The sequence below is a fragment of the Bubalus kerabau genome, chromosome 18 (genome assembly GCF_029407905.1).
Source record: "Bubalus kerabau isolate K-KA32 ecotype Philippines breed swamp buffalo chromosome 18, PCC_UOA_SB_1v2, whole genome shotgun sequence".
In the NCBI taxonomy this organism is placed as follows: domain Eukaryota; kingdom Metazoa; phylum Chordata; class Mammalia; order Artiodactyla; family Bovidae; genus Bubalus; species Bubalus kerabau.
Window position 1 is genome coordinate 16,561,006 of NC_073641.1, and position 26,547 is coordinate 16,587,552.

General features: G+C 38.9%; 2 protein-coding genes across 9 annotated transcripts in view; one reads left to right on the plus strand and one right to left on the minus strand.

Moving 5' to 3' along the window:
* The window catches only part of CWC27 (CWC27 spliceosome associated cyclophilin), a 250,306-nt gene extending 245,626 nt beyond the window's left edge, over window positions 1-4,680 (minus strand). For 3 of the 8 annotated variants that reach the window (XM_055554542.1, XM_055554543.1, XM_055554544.1), the window contains exon 1: window positions 689-1,063. In XM_055554542.1, coding sequence (XP_055410517.1) covers window positions 689-730 — 42 coding nt within the window. In that variant the 5' untranslated portion in view covers window positions 731-1,063. The other 5 variants (XM_055554545.1, XM_055554546.1, XM_055554539.1 and 2 more) reach the window with 4 other exon arrangements.
* The window catches only part of SREK1IP1 (SREK1 interacting protein 1), a 41,852-nt gene continuing 16,450 nt past the window's right edge, over window positions 1,146-26,547 (plus strand). The window contains exons 1-3 of the mRNA XM_055554549.1: window positions 1,146-1,374; window positions 10,640-10,687; window positions 24,478-24,621. Of these exons, the coding sequence (XP_055410524.1) occupies window positions 1,362-1,374; window positions 10,640-10,687; window positions 24,478-24,621 (205 nt within the window). The 5' untranslated portion in view covers window positions 1,146-1,361. The remainder of the gene's footprint in view (window positions 1,375-10,639; window positions 10,688-24,477; window positions 24,622-26,547) is intronic.

Below are 26,547 nucleotides of genomic sequence, written 5' to 3' on the forward strand. Positions count from 1 at the left end.
CAATGTGTATTTCACTCAACTTAAGCTGTGATAATAGGGACAATGCTGGCTTTTCTTTCCACTCCCCAATTTCGCTGACAAAGCCCAGATCAAAAGATACTTCGTCCACGAAGACTTTCTCTACTTTCCCAGTTGCTAACTTCTCAGTAATATCATAGCAAATGCTCCTCTGTCCATTAGAACGCCTCCCAAACATACCATCCATATCATTAGGTTTTTCTTTACCTGCCTGTCTCTAGAACTAAAACCGTTAGCTCTTCTAGGGCAGCAACAGGTTTTATCCACCCATCTTTGTATTCCCCGCACCTGGTGCCTAGTAGGCATTCAATTAATAAGGAACTGTAGAACAAATGGAGAAATAGCGATCTCCAAGTTTAGCAAAAGAATGTCAATTTTTAAAACATACTTGGCTTTTTACCTACGACCCTAGAAAACGCATGCAGAGTTAGGCTGAAGTAAAACAAAAAACAGTAGGGCCAGGAGGTTGGTAGATGGAGAAATACTGTTGGTCCCACTTGAGGACTTTTTCAATTATGTGCTGAGAAGTGTCAGCATATGGCTTTCAATGCAATCCTGCTCAGAGACAGAGGTAAAGTTTTTGTAATCTCTTCCAACCCTACAACCCCAGAATTCCTTTAATCAATGAGGTATCGCTTTGGGGAGCCCAGGTACCCTAGGTGAGACTCACCTTCCCGTTCGTGGGAGGCTCCTGGATGTAAATGTTGCTCATTCCGGTCAGTACTCAGGAATCCGCTCCTAATGGGGATGAGAGCAAACCGCCGGTAACTAGAGCTGGCCACCTATCGGTACACTCTTCCTTAAATTGGGAAGTCGCGGAAAGCTCCAGCCTGTCAATATCCCGCAAGACAGTAGCACCACACCAAACAACTAGCTCTTCCCAAGCCTAGGTCCTCACGGACGCCGCCATGTTCCTCCCGGACCCGAGCACCGCTAATCCTGAAAAGGGGGATTCCAATGGCGTCCAGGGAATTGAGAAGAGACTATTAAACTCCTATAGATTAAGTTAACTTGTATTCCAATTTTTAAAACAACAGTTCGTAAGTCTTGGTGTTGTTTACTTCACTACACGCGTGTGCCCGTCTCATTCACCCCCTCGAAGCTGGCAGTAATGGTTCGCGCCGTGTGTGGTGTACAAAACGATTCCCCCGGAAACGGCATCAGCAGCCACTTGGTTCCGCAATCTCCAGGGGCTTTTAGGGCCTTCCGTTACTGTCAAACCCGGGTGCCGCGGCGGGGGTGGGAGAAAGACGGCCCCCTCGTTGGGTGTTGTCCTCGCGGCCAGCGGGAAGCGAGCGAACCCTCAGAAGCCTAGGGGTTCTGCGACCCCTCTTACCAACGCCATGGCAATTCCAGGTAAAGACCAACCGCAGGGGTTTGGGCGAGGGAGGGAGTAAGTAGGGTAGGTTAGTGTGCTCTGGGTTAAGGAGTAGCGCCCAAGGGTGGAGGCGTTAAAATGATCAGGTTCGTTAGGTTTACAAGAAAAATTTTACAGTCCAAAAATAAACTCTAAGGGAAAGAAAAGAAGAAAGAAACGATCTCCCCCGCAGCAGCCCAGCTCCCACTGCCCAAAATGGACTTACAGCGAAAGTATATATAGGGCGGAGTGGGGGAGGGGTGTTTGAGACAGACTCCTGTCTGTTGGCCTAGGAGGCATTTGGCCCAGAAAAACTAACCTCAACTTTAGTATGGTTTGAAAATAAAATTTGAGGTGGCAACACTTGGCGGACCCAAGTAGCCGAAGGCATTGTTTGCACTGGAAGTGTCAGGGCTGAAATGAGCCTCTGGGGTTCCACTTTCTCTTCCTCTTACCTGTAGTAGCTGTGTGGTCCTGAACCCGTCTTTTTGCCCTTCTGGGCCTGTTTCTGCAACTGTTAAAAAAAAAAACAAAAAACAAAAAACAGGGAGATGTGTTGATTTATACCTGTGGTTCCTTCCAGTTCTCCTTGCAGGAGCTATTTTGAGAAATATACACCACCACCACCCCTCCCCCACTCAAACATGTAACTTGGAGATTCACTGTATTTAGAAAAGACTCAGAATTGCAGTGGTTCAGAAGCCCTAACTTTGTTTTAAGCTCCCCTCCTCAGTATTATTTGATCACATTTGTTCTGTGGCAGCCTTTGCTGAACTCTGTTTTGCACATAGCTGTTATGCATGGGAAGCTTGTGCTGTTCTACCAACTGCAGTTTTGGGAGGATCACACTGGGCACTGTTGTCAGTTCAGTCGTGTCTGACTCTTTGCGACCCCATAGACTGCAGCATGCAGGCTTTCTGTCCATCACCAACTCTGGGAACTTGCTCAAACTCATGTCCATCGAGTTGGTGATGCCATCCAACCATCTCATCCTCTGTCATCCCCTTCTCCTGCCCTCAATCTTTCCCAGCATCAGGGTCTTTTCCAATGAGTCAGTTCTTCGCATCAGGTGCCCAGAGTATTGGAGTTTCAGCATCAGTGTCATTCCTTCCAATGAATACTCAGGATTGATTTCTTTTAGGATTGATTGGTTTGATCTCCTTGCAGTCCAAGGGACACTCTATAGAGTCTTCTGCAACACCACAGTTCAAAAGCCTCAATTCTTCGGCGCTCAGCTTTCCTTATAGCCCAACTCTCACATCCATACATGATTACTGGAAAAACCATAGCTTTGACTAGACGGACCTTTGTTGACAAAGTAATGTCTCTGCTTTTTAATATGCTGTCTAGGCTGGTCATAGCTTTTCTTCCAAGGAGCAAGTGTCTTTTAACTTCATGGCTGCAGTCACCATTTGCAGTGATTTTGGAGCCCAAGAAAAGAAAGTCTGTCACTGTTTCCATTGTTTCCCCATCAATTTGCCAGGAAGTGATGGGACCGGATGCCATGATCTTCTTTTTTTGAATGTTGAGTTTTAAGCCAGCTTTTTCACTCTCCTCTTTCACTGTCATCAAGAGGCTATTTAGTTCTTTGCTTTCTGCCATAAGGGTGGTGTCATCTGCATATCTGAGATTATTGATATTTCTCCTGGCAGTCTTGATTCCAGCTTGCACTTCATCCAGCACCATTTTGCATAATGTACTCTGCACGTAAGTTAAATAAGCAGGGTGACAATATACAACCTTAACGCACTTGTTTCCCAATTTTGAACCAGTCTGTTCCATGTCTGTTTCTAAGTGTTGCTTCTTGACCTGCGTACCGGTTTCTCAGGAGGCAAGTAAGGTGGTCTCATATTCCCATCTCTTAAAGAATTTTCCACAGTTTGTTGTGATCCACACAAAGGCTTTAGCGTAGTCAATAAAGCAGAAGTAGATATTTTTCTGGAACTCTCTTGCTTTTTCGATGATCCAGTGGATGTTGGCAGTTTGATCTCTGGTTCCTCTGCCTTTTCTAAATCCAACTTGACCATCTGGAATTTCTCAGTTCATGCACATTGAACCCTGGCTTGGAGAATTTTGAGCATTACTTTGCTAGCGTGTGAGACCAGTGCAATTGTGTGGTAGTTTGAACATTCTTTGGCATTGCCTTTTTTGCAGATTGGAATGAAAACTGACCTTTTACAGTCCTGTGGCCACTGCTGAATTTTCCAAATTTGCTGGCATATTGAGTGCAACACTTTAACAGCATAATTTTTTAGGATTTGAAATAGCTCAACTGGAATTCCATCACCTCCACTAGGTTTGTTTGTAGTGATGCTTCATAAGGCCCACTTGACTTTGCATTCCAGGATGTCTGGCTCTAAGTGAGTGATCACACCATCATGGTTATCTGGGTCATTGAGGTCATGTACAAGATGAAAGATACACTTATTCATAGACCTGACAATTTTTATTAAAGGCATATTGCATGCTAGGCTCTGTACTAGGCCCCGGGAATACAGTTGCCCTTCGCACAGGACTTACAATTTAGCAGTTAAAAGAAAGTACTAGAAAGTCAGACAGTGGTATGACAGGGAACACACACAGCCTTGAGAAGCACATAGAAAGGGCATCTAATAGGAGACTGGAGAGTTCAGAAGGACTTTCCAGAGGCTATGGCATTTAGGATGAGACCTGAAGAATTGTGAGAGGGGGAGTTATAGCCGGAGAGACCAGATATGCAAAGGAAGAGGAAATGTGTGAGAAGATGTGCCCTTTGGATGGAACTCAGAGTACTAACAGAGAGAAGTGAGAAATTAACTGGAGACAGAACAGTAGCTAACATTTACTAAGCATTTGCTGCATGTCAGATGTGTCAGACACTGTCTCAAGCATTGTATTTTCCTCTTATTTAACATTGGCACCCACACTGTGAGATAGGTATTACAATTTCCATTCTGCAGTTCAGAATGCTGAGGGACAGAGAAGTCAAGTGAGTAGCTGAGACAGCTAGGAAGTGATGGGTCAGTGCGGTTCCTCGGGACCCTGTGTGCTTATCCATTTTGCCATGTTTTAGTATAATTACAAGGCAATTTCCCATTCATAGAGGATGTTTTAAGCCATGAGAAGGAGTTTGGATGTTTCCCTCAGGACCACAGGAAGAGATTTAAGGATTTTTAAACGTACTCACGTTTTGGAAAGTGCATCATGGCTGCACAGTAGATTAGAGGAGAGCTAGTTTGGAGGCAGAGTCACCAGTTCAGAGTAACTCTGGTAAGTTATGATGATGCCTCACCAGATGGCCTCAGTAAAAAAGACGAGAAGTAGATAGATTAGAGATATATTTCTGGTGGTAAAATCACTGATTGATTCATGGTAGGTGAGTAAGATTGGAAATGAGATACACCTGAGTTTCACCAATAGGCAGTTGGGTGGGGCTATTTCAGGCAACACCTGAGAAGGAACAGTTTTTAGCGAGATGATGTGTTCAGTTGGGTCTTGTGTTGAGGTGTAGTCATGGAATGGAAATATCTAATAGACACTAAGAGAGAAAATCTGTATCTTAGGAAGGAAAACAGAATCAAAGAACAATTTGGTGTCATCCACACACTTACAATAGGCCAGGGGAATGGAAGTCTTTGCCCAGGTGGAATGTGTAGAGTGCGAAGGGAAGGTCTGTGGGTGGAGCTTGGAGAATATCAATGTGTAAGGGGCCAGCGGAGAAAGTCCAATCTTCACAGTAGATTGCCTCGGCATCCTGATAAGCTGAGTCAGCTCTGGTGGCCTTTGCCACACACAGCTGCATCCTGAGTTGACCTGCTGCCACTGCTGGTTTCATTATTTGAGCAAGTGTTTTGAGCACCACTGTGGTATAGGCACAGTGGGGGACACGGTGTCACAGCCTGGTCCTCATAAAACTTAGGTCAAGTAATGAAATGTAATGCACTGCTTAAGAAAGAGGACAAAAGTGATTAAAAAAAAAATCCTTATTGAAGTTCCCTTAAACTTAGACCAGAGTTATAGATATGTTAACCTTCTTTCAATTCAAAATAATACTTCAAAGTGTAATCATCTTAAATTGTACCATTAAGTTAGATGGTAAGACATAGGTAAACTGTTTAAACCCAGGAAAAAATTGAAATAATAAGCATGACAGCACTGTGAAAGCACAATGCAAGTGCCATTAGAAAATACAGAAAATGTGAAGGTAATTTCTTGGATGATTGATCCAGATAGTGTATTACACAAAAATAGGGCTCCAACGATTCTGATCATCAAAAAGGACAAGAATGCTCTTTTATTTTTAGGTATAATGCTCATACAGATGTTGTTGTTCAGTCGCTTAATCGTGTCTGACTCTTTGCGACCCCATGGACTGCAGCACACCAGACTTCCCTGTCCTTCACTGTCTCCTGGAGTTTGCTCAGATTCATGTCCATTGAGTCAGTGATGCCATCAAACCATCTCATCCTCTGCTGCCCTCTTCTACAGCATGGCGTTTTTTGGGTGGTCTTGTTAGTGATTATTACAAAGTATGACTATAAAGTATCAAGGTCAGTTTCCACAAATGATAATCAGCCTCACCTATTTTATGGTCACCTGCTTCAGCTGCTTTTCCATAGCAGTGTGTGTAACCATTCTGTAGGTGACACAATGAAATGTATACTTTGTTACTTAGTGAAATTATGGACTCAGAATTGTTATTAAGGAAAGGACATTGTAACACAATGAAACTCAGTGAAGTTGTGGTTTAGTCCCTAAATCTTGTCCAACTCTTGTGACCCCAGGTTCCTCTGTCTGTGGGATTTCTCAGGCTAGAATACTGGAGTGGCCTGCCATTTCTTCCTCCAGGGGATCTTCCCATCCCAGGGATTGAACCCACGTCTCCTGCACTGCAGGCAGCTTCTTTACTGCTGAGCCACCAGGGAAGCCACTAGTGAAGTTTGCTTTCTTTTGAAACTGCTTTTATCATTTACATTCTTACATTCATGTTAATAATTAACCATTCCCAGTGAAGAGTTACCTGGCAAAAGTGGCAATGTATATTATTGATGTAGGTAGCGGGAAAACTTTTCTACACCTTGAAGTTCATATGTACATAAAAATTTTGAATACTTCCATCGCCTCAGGAAGTTTCCTTGTGTCTCTGTCATTTCCCCCTACCCAGCAATCATTGTTTTGTTTTCTTTTGTCCTTTAATTTCTTTTCTTCTAGAGCATATCATGTTTCAGATAGGCTAACGACAATAGTTTCATAGCTGGCAATTGGGAGCTGTAGAAATTACCAATTCCCAACTGATGAAGTATTTTCTTAAGTTTATAACCTCAAAGCAGCAAAAATTTGTTGAGAACCTCCTAGCCACTCTACACCATGCTAGGCACTAAGTTGTATACAAAATGTAGCATGGCCCAAATCTGGAGAATCTGGCCTTTTTTGCTCCTGTAAGTTCCCTGGGAGGAGAAGGACTCCTTACCACTCAACCTCAGCAGAATTCTAGATTCAGAGGAAACCTGTTAACATATAATAATGCAAGATATAAAGACCTCTACAATTTGCTCCTAAAATCTTCAGTTAATGAAATTTTATTGAAAATCTGCAATATAGCTTCTCTGAAGAATTTGCAGGTGCAATCATTGCCTTTTGTCTACGAATACTTGCATGACAGCAACCCTTCTTACTGTTGGGTTGGGTTTGTTTGAGGGAGGTTTCTTGGTTTGGTTTTTGAGAAAGCAACTCATTCACATGTTTTAAATTTTAGAGATATAAAAGGTCTGTAGTGACATGTCTCTCACCCTTTCCCCCCTGGAGCCAGGACTGCTTTCTTCAGGTAACCAATATATATCCTTGCAGAGACATTTTTTACATGTCTGTATCTATTGATGTAATGTATATAAAATGTATATTATGTATAACTGTGCAGGGGTTTTCCTTCCTTTTATACAAATGGCAATGTACCATAAGCACTATTCTATAGTTTACTTTTTTCTTTCAGAGATCATTGCATATCATTAAGTAAACAACATCCTTATTCTTTTATACCAAAATTGATGACTAGGTTACTTCCACTGTTTTACTATTACAAATATGCTGCAGTGAATAACTTTGGGCATAAACCTGTATGCATTTGTGCAGGTAAATTGAGGATTAATTCCCAAATATGGATGTGCTGTATCAAAGGAGTATGTACTTCAGTGGTTCTGATAGATTTTGTCTGCTTACTTTCCATAGAGAGGGTACTGATTTATACTTGTACCAGCGATACACATATGTATATTCCCCGCCACGCTGTCTTCAACCTTATCAATTTCTGCTGTTCAGATAAGTGAAAATGGAATCCCAGGATAGATTTTAATGTACATTTCATTTATCATGAATAAGGCTGAGAATCTGTCCATATGTTTCAGAGTTGTCTTTATTTCCTTTTCAGTGAACATTCTGTTCAGTTCCTTTGCCCATTTTTTCCCTGGTGGCTATTGGTCTTAATGATCTGGTGGGTTAGAGTAGGGATAACTGCCCTTTGTTGGTACTAGGAATTGCAAATATCTTTTCCCATTTTTTTTTTTTAATGTGTATTTTGAGTTTGCTTTTGGTAGTCTTCACCATTCAGATTTTGTTATGTAGCCAGATTGCTGAGTTTTTATTTGATGGCTTTGGGATTGTAGGTCATGATTATTTAATGGCTTTTGGATTGTTGAAACATTTTGAGGGAAGCAGGGTTTATTATTCTCAAAATTTGAAGAGGAGTGGAACAGAGAACAGCATGGGAACCTAAGTGGGGAAATGGAAAACTTATCAGAGTCAGGGCCTCCCTTACAATCCTGCTGTTCAGTTTGACACAGATCTCGAGTACTGGTATATCAACAGAGTTCTTGATCCAGACAGCAGAAATTGACTTGTTAATTTAGGCAGAAAAGGGAAGATAGGTTCCAGATAGAAGGTTCAAGAAAGATAGGTTCCCAGAAGATAGGTTCAAGGTTCCAGGTAGAAGCATTTAGTTGGCCAGATAGTCACGAAAATTATAGACAAATGAAGCTTGAAAACTTAATTTAACCAAAGGCTGATGAGGAAATAGCTGATGTGAAATTATTTAGAGTTCTTATTATACTTGCCTTTTGTGTAAAAATTACAACCTTATTAAAGAAGATGAACTGCTCTGAAAAAGTTTCATATTTTATTCATTCTAAAAATATGAGATACTTGAATGATGAGTTTTATCAACGTCTTTCATCAAAGATGAGTTAATTTCTGATACGTGCTGAGATGAGATGATTTCAAATCTGTCCATTTCAACGTCTTGAGTTTGCTGTAAGACAGATAACGGGGCATTTAGTACAGTTTTATTCAGTGTTATTCAGTGTCTATGGTTTCTATGGTAACAAACTTGACATTGACCTGGATTCTCTGAGCCTTTTTTTCAACATGCAGTTATTTCATAACAGAGAGCCTGATTTTATTATTAACCCAATTTCATTTCACAATTCTGCTACAGTGCCGCATATGTGTTTTTACACTCTGCAATAAAACCCACAGGTTTAAGGGGAGAAGAATGAGGTTGGGGCACCACACTCAAAAACTTCATCACTGGTACGTAAAAAATTATAGGAACCCATCTGCACATGTTAATTGGCTAAAAGATACATAAATACTGAAATAAGTAGGGCATTATGCCTTTTAAAAGACCTGAAGTTTGCTCTGGAAGTGGAATTCAGAAGAATTGCAGCTTGTGAGTTCTAAAGCAATGGTAGGAAGGTGATAATACACAACCGGATAGGTATGGATGCTGCTCTCAGCACACGTGGGGTGAACTGAGGTCACTAGAAATGTTTTTGAGATGTGCCCATGTGTATTTTGAGGCTCCAATCAACTGGATGCAGTTTTTTGTATTCACCTAGTCTATTTCATGGACACGTTGCACTCCAATTGTTCCCTCTTAGATGCACTGGAACAAATTTATGTCTCAAAAATCAAGCATTGTAGTAGAACTGACTGTATTTTTGCTAGAACAACTCAGTAATGTGTATTTTAGCTGGAAATTAATATTTGACTTTATAATATTAAAGAAATGGTTTGAAAATGACCTTTCTTTTAAAATTAGGTATATTATATTGCACTATGTAGCTTATTAAATTGGGATATCTCCATTTGAAGGATTTGAAAGTGAAACACCCTTCATTAAGGAAATAGAGTAATACTGTACTGGCCCTTTGATTGATTGATGGGAGCCCTTACTGGAGGTTAAAATCAGTTTGAAGTACATATACACACAGTGAAATATTATTCAGTCATAAAAAGGGATGCTACTCTGGTTTGTGCTACAGTATGGATGAACCATGAAAACTTAATGCTAGATACAATAAGCCAAGAGTGAAAGGATAGATATTGTATGATTCCACTTATATAAGATACCTAAAATAGGCAAATGCATAGAGACAGAAAGTAGAACAGAGATTACCAGGGGCTAAAGAGGGAGGGGGATGGACTATATTGTTTACTGGCTACAGTTACTGTTTGAGATGATAAGAATGAAGTTTTGGAAGTCATATAGTGGGGATGGTTGCATAACATTGTAAATGTACTTAACACCACTGAATTGTACACTTTGAAATGGTTAAGATTATAAATTTTTATATGTATTTTATCACAATAAAAATGTTACTTCATCTGACATTTGTATTTTCAACATTACTTGTGGGTACCACTAATTATACAGAGATATTGTAAATACTTACAAACATTGCTCAGACTGAGTATGTGACTAGTTTCCTTTCTCTTTTCAAAATTTGAGCGCTGATTTGAGATGTTCCTTCTAATACCTAGCAATTAAAGTATCTTTCTAAAATTTCACCAGTTCCTTTAAGAAAGTTAGAATTTCTTTTTCTTTTAAGGGTAAGCAGAAAAGCATTTGTTAACCTGAATGTTTACATATCTATCTAGTCAATTACTTTGTATTTGAGGGATAGGCCAAAGTACCCTGGAATTTCTTCTGCAGTGTTAGAGAATCCTTGAAATGTTGAAACTCTTGACTATCATACTGCATTTCTGTTGTGTTAGAGAAAAATATCTTCTGTTAAGTATTTGTCAAGGAAATAATTTGAGTGAATTAGCTTTTCCAGTTATTTCTAATAATTATAATAATTGAGCAGTACTCTAAGCTAGGTCAGGGGGGATTTGGGTTTTTTTTTAAGAAATAAATTCTATTGCAGGTGGTTTTCTCAGCTTTTCCATGTGATGAAATGTTTGTTTTTACTTACTATATGTCTTCTAAAATGTTATCTAATTGTATTTCAGGTTGCAACAAGGACAGTGTCCGAGCAGGCTGTAAAAAATGTGGCTACCGTAAGTGCATTAAAGAATAGCATTTTGTGCAGTGAATCATTGCTTCTTTGGACCATGTGATTTAGCATCCTGATTTCAGGGCCTTGGACATAGTCCTTTAGCTCTGTTATTTGGCTCGGTTTTGCAGAAAATTCAGAAATCCCTCTGTACTAAATACGCACTTCTATTCCCTGCCATGGACCCAGTGACAGGTGGCTGTGTATCTGGTGACTAGCAAAGATGTTATGATGTACAAGTGGAGTAGATTTAGGAGCTTGGAGAAAATCTATTCCAGAAAAAACTATATAGATACTTAACCTTTTATTCCTTATCCCTGCAGATACTAGGTGAAGAGGTGATCAGTGGAAACTGTTTATGAAAGGTTTTCCTGTTGATTGAATTAACTCTTTACAAAGGTAAATTTGGTCTGGTGAAACCTTGATTTAAACAGCTCCATTATGATTAATGAAATGGAGTGGAAAAGTAAACTTCAGCATGTGCAATTATGCAATCTAAATTTGTACTTACGTACTGTAAACAAATATCATTTCTCTACATAAATGTGACAATTCCTAAAGCCTTGATAACAGCTCTCACAGTGGCATTACACTGTTTTCTAAGTTGTTTGGAGAAAATGCAAATGAACCTGGATTGTTGTTGATACTCTAGTTCATAGCAGAGTTATTTTATAACGGAATAAAGATGTTCTTGTATGGGAAAAAATTTTATTTTTTAAATCATGTAATAAGAGAATACTTGGGGTATGAATCTCCAAGAGAAGGGCTAAGAATAAAAGCATGCTGGGAGAACCAAGTCACATGCCTCTAAGCAACAACTGAAACCTGGCTCAGTTGAAGCTTGCTAACTAGCAAAAGTGGGCATGTAAGTATACATATCCTTCATATGAATAAAAACTCCTGAAGAATGTGTTTGCATGCAAGAAATGAGTACAATGACGTCTTTTCTGTTTTTTAAATTTGCTTATATTTATTTATACTTTATGTCTTTCAATCCTTGTTAATTTCATTTCTTTATTTAAGATTTAAGTTTAGGAGTGCATACATAAGGAGTAAGCCCACAGTGAAAAGCAGAGAAGACATACCTGAGTGAGGCTAGTGGTTCTGGGGAGAGGGTAGAGGGGTCAGCGAGTGGTCTGTGGGGGAAGGGCACACAGAGGATTAGTCAAGGTTCTGGTAACAGTCTGTTCCCTAACGTGAGAGGTGCAGCTATTTACTTTATTAATTCTCTTTCAACTGTAAGTATTCATTTTATATACTCTTCTCTAGTTTTCTCTATGTGTGATGCACTTAATAATAAATCTTGTTTGAATTTTTACATTAAAATTAAATTTTTATTTAATTCAATTCAATTTTATTTTATTTTATTTAATTATTCAATTAAATTTGAATTTTTACATTAAAATTAAGGAAGTTCTCTATATATAAATGCTATATTTACTTCAAAATCTAAAATGGATTTCCCAGTCTGTCTACTAATATCAGTTCTTCTCCTTCGACCTCTTTTAACTTAAGACTTGTAGGAAAGCTTAAAGTAAAGAGCTAGTCTGAGCCAGGTTCCAACAGTTTTAGTGGATGGGGGTGCTGTACAGCCACAGAGGGCTGAATAGGAGTGTGTGTTAGTTGCTCAGTTGTATCCAGCTCTTTGCGATCCCGTGGAATGTAGCCTGCCAGGCTCCTCTGTCCATGGAATTGTCCAGGCAAGAATACAGGAGTTGGGTAGCCATTATCTTATCCAGGGAATCTTCCCGACCTAGGAATCGAACCTGAGTCTCCCACATTGCAGGCAAATTCTTTATCACCTGAGCCACCAGGGAAGCCCAAAGGGGAGCCTAGGGGACTGCTACTTAGAAGCAGTGATAAGAAGTGGGGATCATGCTAATAATACTGAGGTAAGCTGTAGAGAGGCATCTTCAGGGAAGAGCCAGCTATCCCTTTAAAAAGTGGTAGAGGGAGCATTCTGAGCACAGTTGGTCCACAAGGGATTGCATGTTTCAGCAGCTGTCATAAAACGATTGGGGGATACAGGGGTGATGATTAGTTAAGTCAGAGGAACAGAAAGAGCAATGTATGGATGAGACTTCAGGAAAGTTACAGGAATACAGAGGCCTATACTTTTGGGTAGGAATAAAAATAATAGGGATGTGAAGTTTGGGGGGAATTAGCTGGGTTTAAGAATTCAGAAGTTTATAATGTAGCTCTTATGTTTTCAAAACTCAGGACCTAAGACAGAGACAGAGCTTGGTTAAATTCATTGCATTTCATTGCTAAAACAACCCTGTGAGGTAGGTAGATTTCATAGTCCCAAGAGGTGGCTAGGTGGTAAAGAATCTGCCTGCAAAGCAGGAGATGTAAGTTATATGCCCAGGTCAGGAAGATCCCCTGGAGAAGGAAATGGGAACCCGCTCCAGTATTCTTGCCTGGAAAATCCCATGGACAGAGGAGCCGGGCAGGTCACAGTCCATGGGATCACAAAGTCAGAGATGACTTAATGATTGAGCACACACACTTTTAGGAATATTCAAAACCATTGGTCTGGCACCTAGGTATAGCTTTTACACAGCTGGCAGTAACTAGCTGTGTGACTTTGGGCAAGTTACTTAACCACCCTGTGATTCAGTTTCCTGTCTGTAAAATGAGATTATAGTACTTATTTCCATAGACTTGTAAAGATGCAAGTTCTAGATCTATGCTTTGCCATAGTTGTTCCTCAAAAATCAGGAGGATTACTCTGTTGTTAAGTAGGAAGACTGGGAATTGAAATCTGGTTATTTGTAAGACTTTATACTATGCCATGGTATTTTTTTCCCCATTCAAAAAAATTGTGGTAAAATACATAAAACATAATTTGCCATTTTAACTCCTTTTAAGAGTACAATTCAGTGGCGCTAATTACATTCCCAGTATTGTACAACCAGCACTCTCAGTTACAATGCTTGTTCATCACACCAAACAAAAACTCTATAAACATCAAGCACTATCTACTACCTCCCCACTCCTCCCTTCTGCCAGACTCTGGTAACCTCTAATCTACTTTCTATTTCTATGAATTTGGTCATTCTATATATTTCATGTAAGTGGAATCATATATTTGTCCTTTTGTGTCTGGCTTATTTCACTTAGCCTAATGTTTTCAAAGTTTGTTCATGTTGTCGCAGATACCATAACGTCATTCCTCCTTATGACTGAATGATATTTCATTGTCTAGATATACCACATTTTCTTAATTCATTTATCTATTGATAGACACTTGGGTTATTTTTACCTTTTGGCTATTGTGAATAATGAGCAGTGAAAATTAATGTGTACACATCTTTTTTTTTTTTCATTTCTTTATTTTTTTTTTTTTTTTTGAATTTTTAAGTACATTTTATTAAGAATGTATCCCTTTGATAAGATTATGCTTCAGGAGGCTTTTAATGCCCTTGACATAAACTGTACACATTATACAAAAACAAGAAAACCACGAAAAAAAAATCAAGGTGAGCAAAACCATTTAGGGACAAACCTTATTTAAATTATACACAACTCAATGAAATATTCTTACGGAAAATATATAAATACTTTTCTTTCTATGTTACAGTTATACAATATAAATCAGATTTCAATGTCTGTTCAGTGACCTACAAACACCAGAACCTCCAAATATGTAGCAGCGTATTACTAAATAAAAAAGAAAATTATGTGGTTAGGGAGTCCCTGCTTTCGATTCTCTGGGTATATAACTAGGAGTGGGATGCTGGGTCGTGTATGTTGAGCTTCTTGAGTTGCCAAACTGTTTTCCACAGCAGCTCCATCATTTTATATTCCCACCAGAAATAGATCAATATAAGAGTTTCAGTTTCTCCACATTGTTGCCAATATTTATTTTCCTTTTTCCTATTATTTTTGAATTGTAGCCATCTCAGTAGATGTGATGTGGTAGCTCATGATTTTCATTTGCATTTCTCGAATGACTAATTATGTTGTGTATTTTTTCATGGTCTTATTGGCCATTTGTACGTCGTCTTTGGAGAAATGTCTGTTCAGTTTCTTAGCCCATTTTTTATTGGAGTTGTATTTTTGTTCTTGAGTTGTGGGAATTGTATATATACTAAATGCTAAACCCTATCAAATATATAATTTGCAAATCTTCTCTTCCATTCTGTAGGTTGTCTTTTCACTTTCATAATTTCTTTGCACAAATGTTTTAAAATTTGATAAAATCCAACTTACCAGATTTATATTTTGTTATTTTGCTGTTAGTGTTTTACATGTAAGAATCCATTGCCAAATCCAAGTTAAAGAAGACTTACCCCATGCTTTCTTCTAAGACTTTTATGCTTTTAGTTCTTATATTGTAATGGTCTTTGATCCATTTTGAGTCAGTTTTTGCATATGATGTGAGGTGAGGAATTCAACTTCATTATTTTGCATGTGGAAATCCTGTTCTCGTAGCACTGTCTGTTGAAGAGACTATTCTTTCCCCACTGAATAGACCTAACAATTTTGTCAAAAAGCAATTGGCTATGTACGTGTGGGTTTATTTCTGGACTATTTCATTGGTTTATGTGACTATCCTTATGACTATAGATCACCTTGTTTTGATTTCTATAGCTTTGTGGTAAGTTTTGAAATCAGGAAATATGAGTCTTCCACCTGTATTCTTTTTCACATTTTTGGGCTATTCAAGGCCTCTTGTATTGTTCCATAAATTTAAGGGTCTGTTTTTCCATTACTGAATAAGCCCCATTACTTTTCGCAATCAGCTGGAAGAAGCACAAGCTGGAATCAAGATTGCTGGGAGAAATATCAATAACCTCAGATATGCAGATGACACCACCTTTATGGCAGAAAGTGAAGAAGAACTAAAAAGCCTCTTGATGAAAGTGAAAGAGGAGAGTGAAAAAGTTGGCTTAAAGCTCAACATTCAGAAAACAAAGATCATGGCATCTGGTCCCATCACTTCGTGGCAAATAGATGGGGAAAGAGTGGAAACAGTATCAGACTTTGTTTTTTTGGGCTCCAAAATCACTGCAGATGGTGACTGCAGCCATGAAATGAAAAGACTCTTGCTCCTTGGAAGGAAAGTTATGACCAACCTAGATAGCATATTAAAAAGAAGAGACATTACTTTGCCAACAAAGGTCCGTCTAGTCAGGCTATGGTTTTTCCAGTGGTCATGTATGGATGTGAGAGTTGGACTGTGAAGAAAGCTGAGTGCCGAAGAATTGATGTTTTTGAAGTGTGGTGTTGGAGAAGACTCTTGAGAGTCCCTTGGACTGCAAGGAGATCCAACCAGTCCATCCTAAAGGAGATCAGTCCTGGGTGTTCATTGGAAGGACGGATGCTAAAGCTGAAACTCCAGTACTTTGGCGACCTCATGTGAAGAGCTGACTCATTGGAAAAGACCCTGATGCTGGGAGGGATTGGGGGCAAGAAGAGAAGGGGACGACAGAGGATGAGATGGCTGGATGGCATCACCGACTCAATGGACATGAGTTTGGGTGAACTCCGGGAGTTGGTGATGGACAGGGAAGCCTGGCATGCTGCAATTCATGGGGTCACAAAGAGTCAGACACAACTGAGCGACTGAACTGAACTGAGATGTTATAACTTTGAAATGTCTCTACCTATCTGTGGTCAAAATTTAAGTTTCTGATCATCTAAGAATTTTTCTGCTCATTGTCTCCTGAGAGTCTATTTAGAAAAGACCTCATAAGAACTATATTTTGGAGTTAATTTCCTAAGTTTGTTCACTTATGTTCCCCAACTGGAAAAAAAAAAAAAAAAGGAAATTTTTTTGTAGCTTCATAAGCAGTGTGTGAACAGTATGAAAAGACAAAATGATAGGATACTGAAAGAGAAACTCCCTAGGTCAGTAGGTGCCCAATATGCTACTGGAGATCAGTGGAGAAATAACTCCAGAAAGAATGAAAGGATGGAGCCAAAGCACAGAGAATACCCAGCTGTGGATGTGACTGGTGATAGAAGCAAGGTCCGATGCTGTAAAGACCATTATTGCATAGGAACCTGGAATGTCAGGTCCATGAATCAAGGCAAATTGGAAGTGGTCAAACAAGAGATGGCAAGAGTGAATGTTGACATTCTAGGAATCAGTGAACTGAAATGGACTGGAATGGGTGAATTTAACTCAGATGACCATTATATCTACTACTGCGGGCAGGAATCCCTCAGAAGAAAGGGAGTAGCCATTGTGGTCGACAAAAGAGTCGGAAATGCAGTACTTGGATGCAATCTCAAAAACGACAGAATGATCTCTGTTCATTTCCGAGGCAAACCATTCAATATCAAGTAATCCAAGTCTATGCCCCAACCAGTAACTCTGAAGAAGCTGAAGTTGAATGGTTCTATGAAGACCTACAAGACCTTTTAGAACTAACATCCAAAAAAGATGTCCTTTTCATTATAGGGGACTGGAATGCAAAAGTAGGAAGTCAAGAAACACTGGGAGTAACAGGCAAATTTGGCCTTGGAATACGGAATGAAGCAGGGCAAACTCTAATAGAGTTTTGCCAAGAAAATGCAGTGGTCATAACAAACACCCACTTCCAACAACAAAAGAGAAGACTCTATACATGGACATCACCAGATGGTCAACACCAAAATCAGCTTGATTATATTCTTTGCAGCCTAAGATGGAGACGCTCTACACCGTCAGCAAAAACAAGACCAGGAGCTGACTGTGGCTCAGACCGTGAACTCCTTATTGCCAAATTCAGACTTAAATTGAAGAAAGTAGGGAAAACCACTAGACCATTCAGGTATGACCTAAATCAAATCCCTTATGATTATACAATGGAAGTGAGAAATAGATTTAAGGGCCTAGATCTGATAGATAGAGTGCCTGATGAACTATGGACGGAGGTTCGTGACATTGATAGGAGACAGGGATCAAGACCATCCCCATGGAAAAGAAATGCAAAAAAGCAAAATGGCTGTCTGGGGAGGCCTTACAAATAACTGTGAAAAGAAGAGAAGCGAAAAGCAAAGAAGAAAAGGAAAGATATAAACATCTGAATGCAGAGTTCCAAAGAATAGCAAGAAGAGATAAGAAAGCATTCTTCAGCGATCAATGCAAAGAAATAGAGGAAAACAACAGAATGGGAAAGACTAGAGATCTCTTCAAGAAAATCAGAAATACCAAAGGAACATTTCATGCAAAGATGGGCTCGATAAAGGACAGAAATGGTATGGACCTAACAGAAGCAGAAGATATTAAGAAGAGGTGGCAAGAGTACACAGAAGAACTGTACAAAAAAGATCTTCACGACCCAGATAATCACGATGGTGTGATTGCTGACCTAGAGCCAGACATCCTGGAATGCGAAGTCAAGTGGGTTTAGAAAGCATCACTACGAACAAAGCTAGTGGAGGTGATAGAATTCCAGTTGAGCTATTCCAAATCCTGAAAGATGATGCTGTGAAAGTGCTGCACTCAATATGCCAGCAAATTTGGAAAACTCAGCAGTGGCCACAGGACTGGAAAAGGTCAGTTTTCATTCCAATCCCAAAGAAAGGCAATGCCAAAGAACGCTCAAACTACCACACACTTGCACTCATCTCACACACTAGTAAAGTAATGCTCAAAATTCTCCAAGCCAGGCTTCAGCAATATGTGAACTGTGAACTTCCTGATGTTCAAGCTGGATTTAGAAAAGGCAGAGGAACCAGAGATCAAATTGCTAACATCCGCTGGATCATGGAAAAAGCAAGAGAGTTCCAGAAAAACATCTATTTCTGCTTTATTGACTATGCCAAAGCCTTTGACTCTGTAGATCACAATAAACTGTGGAAAATTCTTCAAGAGATGGGAATTCCAGACCACCTGATCTGCCTCATGAGAAATCTGTATGCAGGTCAGGAAGCAACAGTTAGAACTGGACATGGAACAGACTGGTTCCAAATAGGAAAAGGAGTACGTCAAGGCTGTATATTGTCACCCTGTTTATTTAACTTATATGCAGAGTACATCATGAGAAACGCCGGACTGGAAGAAACACAAGCTGGAATCAAGATTGCCGGGAGAAATATCAATAACATCAGATATGCAGATGACACCACCCTTATGGCAGAAAGTGAAGAGGAACTAAAAAGCCTCTTGATGAAAGTGAAAGTAGAGAGTGAAAAAGTTGGCTTAAAGCTCAACATTCAGAAAACGAAGATCATGGCATCCGGTCCCATCACTTCTTGGGAAATAGATGGGGAAACAATGTCTTTATTTTTCTGGGCTCCAAAATCACTGCAGATGGTGACTGCAGCCATGAAATTAAAAGATGCTTACTCCTTGGAAGGAAAGTTATGACCAACCTAGATAGCATATTCAAAAGCAGAGACATTACTTTGCCAACAAAGGTCTGTCTAGTCAAGGCTATGGTTTTTCCTGTGGTCATGTATGGATGTGAGAGTTGGACTGTGAAGAAGGCTGAGCGCCGAAGAATTGATGCTTTTGAACTGTGGTATTGGAGAAGACGAGAGTCCCTTGGACTGCAAGGAGATCCAACCAGTCCATTCTGAAGGAGATCAGCCCTGGGATTTCTTTGGAAGGACTGATGCTAAAGCTGAAACTCCAGTACTTTTGCCACCTCATGCGAAGATTTGAATCATTGGAAAAGACTCTGATGCTGGGAGGGATTGGGGGCAGGAGGAGAAGGGGATGACAGAGGATGAGATGGCTGGATGGCATCACCGACTCGATGGACATGAGTTTGGGTAAACTCCAGGAGTTGGTGAGGGACAGGGAGGCCTGGCATGCTGTGATTCATGGGGTCGGAAAGAGTCAGACACGACTGAGCGACTGATCTGATCTGAAGCAGTGTGTTGTCTTATCAGTTTAGGGTCAGTTTCATTAAAGCAAGGCCAGTAAAGGATGTGAGACAGACTGCTGCCAGTGTGGTTATTATTTAAGTAGTTTATTTATATTAAATAATAATGACAATGTAAGGTGTTTGGATGCCAAGCTAGTTTAAGTAAAAGAAAAATTGTATCATCAGAAATTCTGATCAAAATGGCCAACTAAACCAACATAGAAAGTCCTCTGTTTGGCTCCAAACACAGAGAGATGCTGGAGAAAAACATAGTAACAGCAAAAATAAAAATAAGCTAGCTCAAAAGAATAAAAGGAAAATTGCCACATGTTAGAAAGGAAAAGGTGCTCAAAGCCAGAGTAGGGAATGATAGCTGAAAACAATGAGGTTCACAGGCCTCCTGGGTAGACTTTTATGGAATACAGAATGAAGCTTTAGACTCCTGCAGGATCACAGCATGGCTGGAGTGAAGGCTGTTGGTTAAAGCCAGACTGCTCAAAAAAGCAGTGAAGTGGGAATTACAGAAGTTCCATTTACTGTCTAGGGGAAGTGATGAGAAAGTTTACTGTGTTTAACTTCCTATAAAACAATAATTAGAGGAAAAGGAATAATTCAGAAATGACAGCCCAAGCTTACACCATCTGTAGGTATGAGGAGTAAATTTACACTGCCTCCAATGAGGCAGAAACTAGCTTTCCAAGCTAAGAAATTAATGTGAAAAGGTAGTCTGTTATCACGTTAAAAATGTAAGTCCAGCTACATGCCATTATTAGTGAAACTACTTAGAAAACTGAAAACTACATAGAAAATTTCAAAATAAATGGATGGAGGAAAAAGTGCAAATAGATATTAGGTTGAATATTGTTGATATTCAACAGTTTTACTCATGAAAATGGTAATTTCATATGATTCAACTAATAATAACCAAAAGAGCAACTGGTACAGCAATTATAATATTAGACTTTTGAGGCAAGAGCAGTTCTAATCAACCAAGAAGATAAAATAATGATTTTGACTATACCTATTAATATAATCTCAAAGCATGTATAGCAAAAACTATTATAAGGAAAAATGGACAAATATATAGTGATAAAGGTACTTAAAAATTATACTATCAGAAATTATTACACAAGAAAGTAAGATGGAGGTTTGAAAACAAAATAAACATAAAAGCCTCTCTTCAACAAATAGTGATGTATTCTTTTAAAATACATTCCAAGTTTTTCCCCAGATTTAGTACAAGATAGGCCATAAAAGAAATCTTAGCAAATACTTAAACACTGATACCATACAGGCAAACACTAAAACACTGATTTACCATACAGATACTCTCCAATAACAGTGTAACACACTGAGAAATCAGGAAAAGCATAATTTGAAAGCTCTGTATGTTTGGAAACCGAAAAGAACATTTCTGAATGATTCATTTGGAAGGAAATCAAAACCAAGAAAATTTGTTTCCAGCAGTATGGCAGGCTGGACCCTGCTGTAAACAACTAAGAAACTAGTATAAAATATGCAGTACATATTAGATATATTAGTATGCTAGGAGAAAATACAGAATTCATGAATACTTAGAGACTAGCAACCAAAGGAAGCAGAAAGTCTAGGAGGTGTTGAGGGTATTTGCTGAACCCAGGGTTCTTGAACTTCTATTGTTGTGTATTGACTGAATTCAGGGAATAAGGCAAGGCTCAGGACCCAGCCCAAGATTGGTACTTTGCTAGGAGATGCTCTCATATGAGTCTAAGACTTCCAAAAGATTTTATCCTTGGGTAAGAGAGAAGTAGGAATAAATCCTAGAACAGAATTGTAGTGAATTGATAGTGGGTTGTGAAATAAATTATGTGGTTTCTATCAGCATTCATTTTTTTTGAATATCAAATGTCATAGTGCTTCAGGTGATTTTTGTTTTAATTTTTGTGAGTTAGTGTGTATTTGCATATGAACATATATATTAATACACTTGATTGCATTGTTATTTTTTATCATTAGTCAGTCCTAGTCAAAAAAATTTCAAAGTTACTGCCTTAGGCATATGTGCACATGTTTATACATTTCATCATTATTATAATAGCAAAATGCTAGAAGCAACCTAAGATCCTATCAGTAGTAGAAAGGGTAAACATTTTTATACAATGGAACATTATTCATCAGATAAAATGAGATAATTGCATCTACTGAGGTTCCTGACATTGTACAGGAGACAGGTATCAAGACCATCCCATGGAAAAGAAATGCAAAAAAGCAAAATGGCTGTCTGGAGAGGCCTTACAAATAGCTGTGAAAAGAAGAGAAGCGAAAAGCAAAGGAAAAAAGGAAAGATATAAGCATCTGAATGCAGAGTTCCAAAGAATAGCAAAAAGAGATAAGAAAACCTTCCTCAGCGATCAATGCAAAGAAATAGAGGAAAACAACAGAATGGGAAAGACTAGAGATCTCTTCAAGAAAATTAGAGATACCAAGGGAACATTTCACGCAAAGATGGGCTCGATAAAGGACAGAAATGGTATGGACCTAATAGAAGCAGAAGATATTAAGGAGAGGTGGCAAGAATACACAGAAGAACTGTACAAAAAAGATCTTCACAACCCAGATAATCACCATGGTATGACCACTCACCTAGAGCCAGACATCCTGGAATGTGAAGTCAAGTGGGCCTTAGAAAGCATCACTACGAACAAAGCTAGTGGAGGTGATGGAATTCCAGTTGAGCTCTTTCAAATACTGAAGATGATGCTGTGAAAGTGCTGCACTCAATATGCCAGCAAATTTGGAAAACCAGGCAATGGCCACAGGACTGGAAAAGGTCCGTTTTCATTCCGATCCCAAAGAAAGGCAATGCCAAAGAATGCTCAAACTACTGCACAATTGCACTCATCTCATACTCTAGTAAAGTAATGCTCAAAATTCTCCAAGCCAGGCTTCAGCAATACGTGAACCATGAACTCCCATATGTTCAAGCTGGATTTAGAAAAGGCAGAGGAACCAGAGATCAAATTGCCAGCATCCGCTGGATCATCGAAAAATCAAGAGTTCCAGAAAAACATCTATTTCTGTTTTAATGACTGCCAAAGCCCTTGACTGTGTGAATCACAATAAACTGTGGAAAATTCTGAAAGAGATGGGAATACCAGACCACCTAACCTGCCTCTTGAGAAACCTATATGCAGGTCAGGAAGCAACAGTTAGAACTGGACATGGAACAACAGACTGGTTCCAAATAGGAAAAGGAGTTCGTCAAGGCTGTATATTGTCACCCTGCTTATTTAACTTAATATGCAGAGTACATCATGACAAATGCTGGGCTGGAAGAAGCACAAGTTGGAATCAAGATTGCCGGGAGAAATATCAATAACCTCAGATATGCAGATGACACCACCCTTATGGCAGAAAATGAAGAACTAAAAAGCCTCTTGATGAGAGTGAAAGAGGAGAGTGAAAAAGTTGGTTTAAAGCTCAACATTCAGAAAATGAAGATCATGGCATCTGGTCCCATCACTTCATGGCAAATAGATGGGGAAAGAGTGGAAACAGTATCAGACTTTATTTTTCTGGGCTCCAAAATCACTGCAGATGGTGATTGCAGCCATGAAGTTAAAAGACTCTTACTCCTTGGAAGGAAAGTTATGACCAACCTAGATAGCATATTGAAAAGCAGAGACATTACTTTGCCAACAAAGGTCCATCTAGTCAAGGCTATTGTTTTTCCTGTGGTCATGTATGTATGCGAGAGTTGAACTGTGAAGAAAGCTGAGTGCTGAAGAATTGATGCTTTTGAACTGTGGTGTTGGAGAAGACTCTTGAGAGTCCCTTGAACTGCAAGGAGATCCAACCAGTCCATTCTGAAGGAGATCAGCCCTGGGATTTCTTTGGAAGGAATGATGCTAAAGCTGAAACTCTAGTACTTTGGCCACCTCATGCGAAGAGTTGACTCATTGGAAAAGACCCTGATGCTGGGAGGGATTGAGGGCAAGAGGAAAAGGGACGACAGAGGATGAGATGGCTGGATGGCATCACTGACTCAATGGACATAGTTTGAGTGAACTCCGGGAGTTGGTGATGGACAGGGAGGCCTGGCGTGGCGCGATTCACGGGGTTGCAAAGAGTCGGACACGGCTGAGCGACTGATCTGATGTGATCTGATGTTAGCATAGATGAATCACAAAACATAATATTGAATGGCAGAAAGTTACAGAATGATAGCTAAGTATAATTGAGTTTATGTTAAGAAATAATAATATGATGTTCTGAAAATATCGACACCAACTTCAGTATAACCTACTTCTGAATAAAAAGAAAATGGAATGGGTTTGGGGCAGGGTTCCAAGCCATGGTGCAAGCTCTCCAACTTAGTGTGTGTGTGCACATGTGCAAGCCTTTCACTTAAAAAAAATTATAAGTGAATAAAGCAAAATGTTAACATGCAGTTGATAGGTACTTAGATATTAGTGATATCGTTTGGTCTCCAGGTGTTTATAAAGTTTGATTTTTTAATTGCATCATGCAATAAGTAGATAACTGTTGTAGTTTTCTTATAGGGAGAATCTTTAAGAACTGAATATTATTGTTAGAATTAAAATCATAAGTATTCTTTTGAACATGTTCAATTATTTTATTATGACACCTTTAGTTAGGTGAAAGCTGTGTAATGAAAATGTAATAGTAAGATGAGAAGCACATAGGTAGTGGAAAGGAATTAAATATAGGGGAAAGAAATTAAATATAAACTCTAAAGTTGAAAGTATTTACATTAATTGCGTATTCTAAAATCTATAAGATGTAACCAAAAAAATATTTATTGAATAAGAAGCCCTGTTAAAAATAGTTCTTTTTCATTCAGGTAAAGCAGATGACCCGTCACTGAATAAAAGTTAAAACTAAATATTGTATTATTAAATTGTAATTGTTGCTTAGTGGATAAACAAAGCAAAAAATATGTAATGTATCTGTAGTTTTGTCATTCATATTTCTTTGTTTTACTTAGCTGGTCACCTGACTTTTGAATGCCGCAATTTTCTCCGAGTAGATCCCAAAAGGGATATAGTTTTGGATGTCAGCAGCACAAGCAGTGAAGAGAGTGATGAAGAGAATGAGGAACTAAATAAACTGCAGGCATTACAAGAAAAAAGTAAGCAAAACTTTTTTTTCCCTCCAGCATTTAAGGTTGTTTCTAAATGTCCTGCTGTATTATGTCATCTTTATCTATCGTTCTATTATATTTGTCATTAAAATAGTTTGCATCTTACGTAAGAAGTATTGCATAGGTAAGGAAATAGGCTTAAACGTTGTCAGTAACTTGCCCAAAGTCAAACAATTGGTCAGTGATAGAACCAGCAGGCAAGTATGTTTCTGATTCTGCAACCCAGGTTTTATTGTGTTTTGTTCTGTTTTTCCGTCTCACTGGAATGTATCACATGGTACAAAGAGTCTAAAGGATTGGATCGTCAAATCACACTCATTAAAATCAGAGATCTTAGCAGTATCAAGTTTTAGTTGACCCTTGAACAACATGGATTTGAATTGCATGGGTTGACTTTCATAAAAATTTTTTCAGCATTACATACTAGAATAATAAACAGGCTGCAGTTGATGGAATTCACAGATTTAGAACCATGCATATGGAGAAACTGTGTATGTGGAAAGCCAACTATAAATTATAGTTGGATTTTGGACTGCAAAATTACAGAAAATTTATTTCCTCACAAAATTTATTTCCTAACCCCTGTGCCACTCAGGGGTCAGCTGTAACTTCATGTATGCAGATGACCATGTGGCATCGCAAAGCAGCAAGAGTTCTGGGACTACAGTACAACCTCCTAGGTTCCCACTCTGGCCACGGTTAATGTAAAAGGTTTCGACATTACTTACACAAAAGAAAGTGATTTTGGTCATGAAACACCTTAATTTTATGCCCAGATAGTTACATTTCCCAGGGATTATGGATTTATGCCCCCAAAATCCCTAGATTCCAGGATTATTTACCATAAACAGTCCTAGACCAACCAAGTACATTCAGCTATAAGCAGTCTATAAATAAGGATTCTTCTGCCAACAGCTTGATCATGGACTTCGAACTTTCAGAACTGTGAGGAAGTACATTTCTATAATTTAACTATACACCACCTCCTCCCCACTCCCCCCAAAAAGGATTCTCTGGCCAGCAAATACTAGTAATTTATTTCCAGGAAATCTATCATTAGCATGTTTATAAAGAAATTTGACCAAGTTACCTTTTTTCTTTCCTGAGGCATCCTCCTTTCCCCTGCAAAAGAGAACAAATTGCAGACCAACTGTTTAACCATTTGTTTTCCATCTTGTGTATAAAATGACCTATCTTTGCAGTGGGATTTTTAAGGATAAAATATGATGCCATATGTGAAAATATTTTGTAAACTACAAAATGCCTTATTGGTAGTTGTCACACAGAAGCAAAATGCAGCTTATTTGAATATGGGTTTAAGCATGGAGTGAGACAGATACAAAAAGGTTAAACTTGTTTTTGGTCATAAGAGAACGATAAACACGTAAAATTTTTTAACCTTTCCATATAATGTCCAGTGAAGGTAAGTGGAAGAAGTCAAATGCCAGGGTACTGGGACAAGCCGAGAAGGCAGAAGAAGGGTGGCATCCCAAAGAAGGCAGGCGAGAGTGACAGGAAATGTGAGTCTGTATAACTGCAGTGATAGCTGCTTGAATATATATATATATATTTTTTCTTTTGCTCCCTACTGAAACAACACTAATAATAGAAGAATTTTTTAAAGACCCAAATTCACAAGGACAAAGAAAACAAGAGTCAAAAAATTTGGGTTAGTGATAATGGACTCACACTTTAAGAGAGCTCAACCCTTTAACAGTGTGGAAAGCTGAGAAATAACCTGAGTATACACTCTAACTCAAGTATACAGTCTTGATAATGAGTATCTTTGGGTACCTCTGAAAGTGAGAATGTAAGGCTAAAACAGGGATTGCTTAAAAGCTTGCAGTGGTTAATGCTCCGTTCACTTTCCCTACTCTGTGAAGCCCTGTCGTCTCAGTAGACTGCCACAGGTCT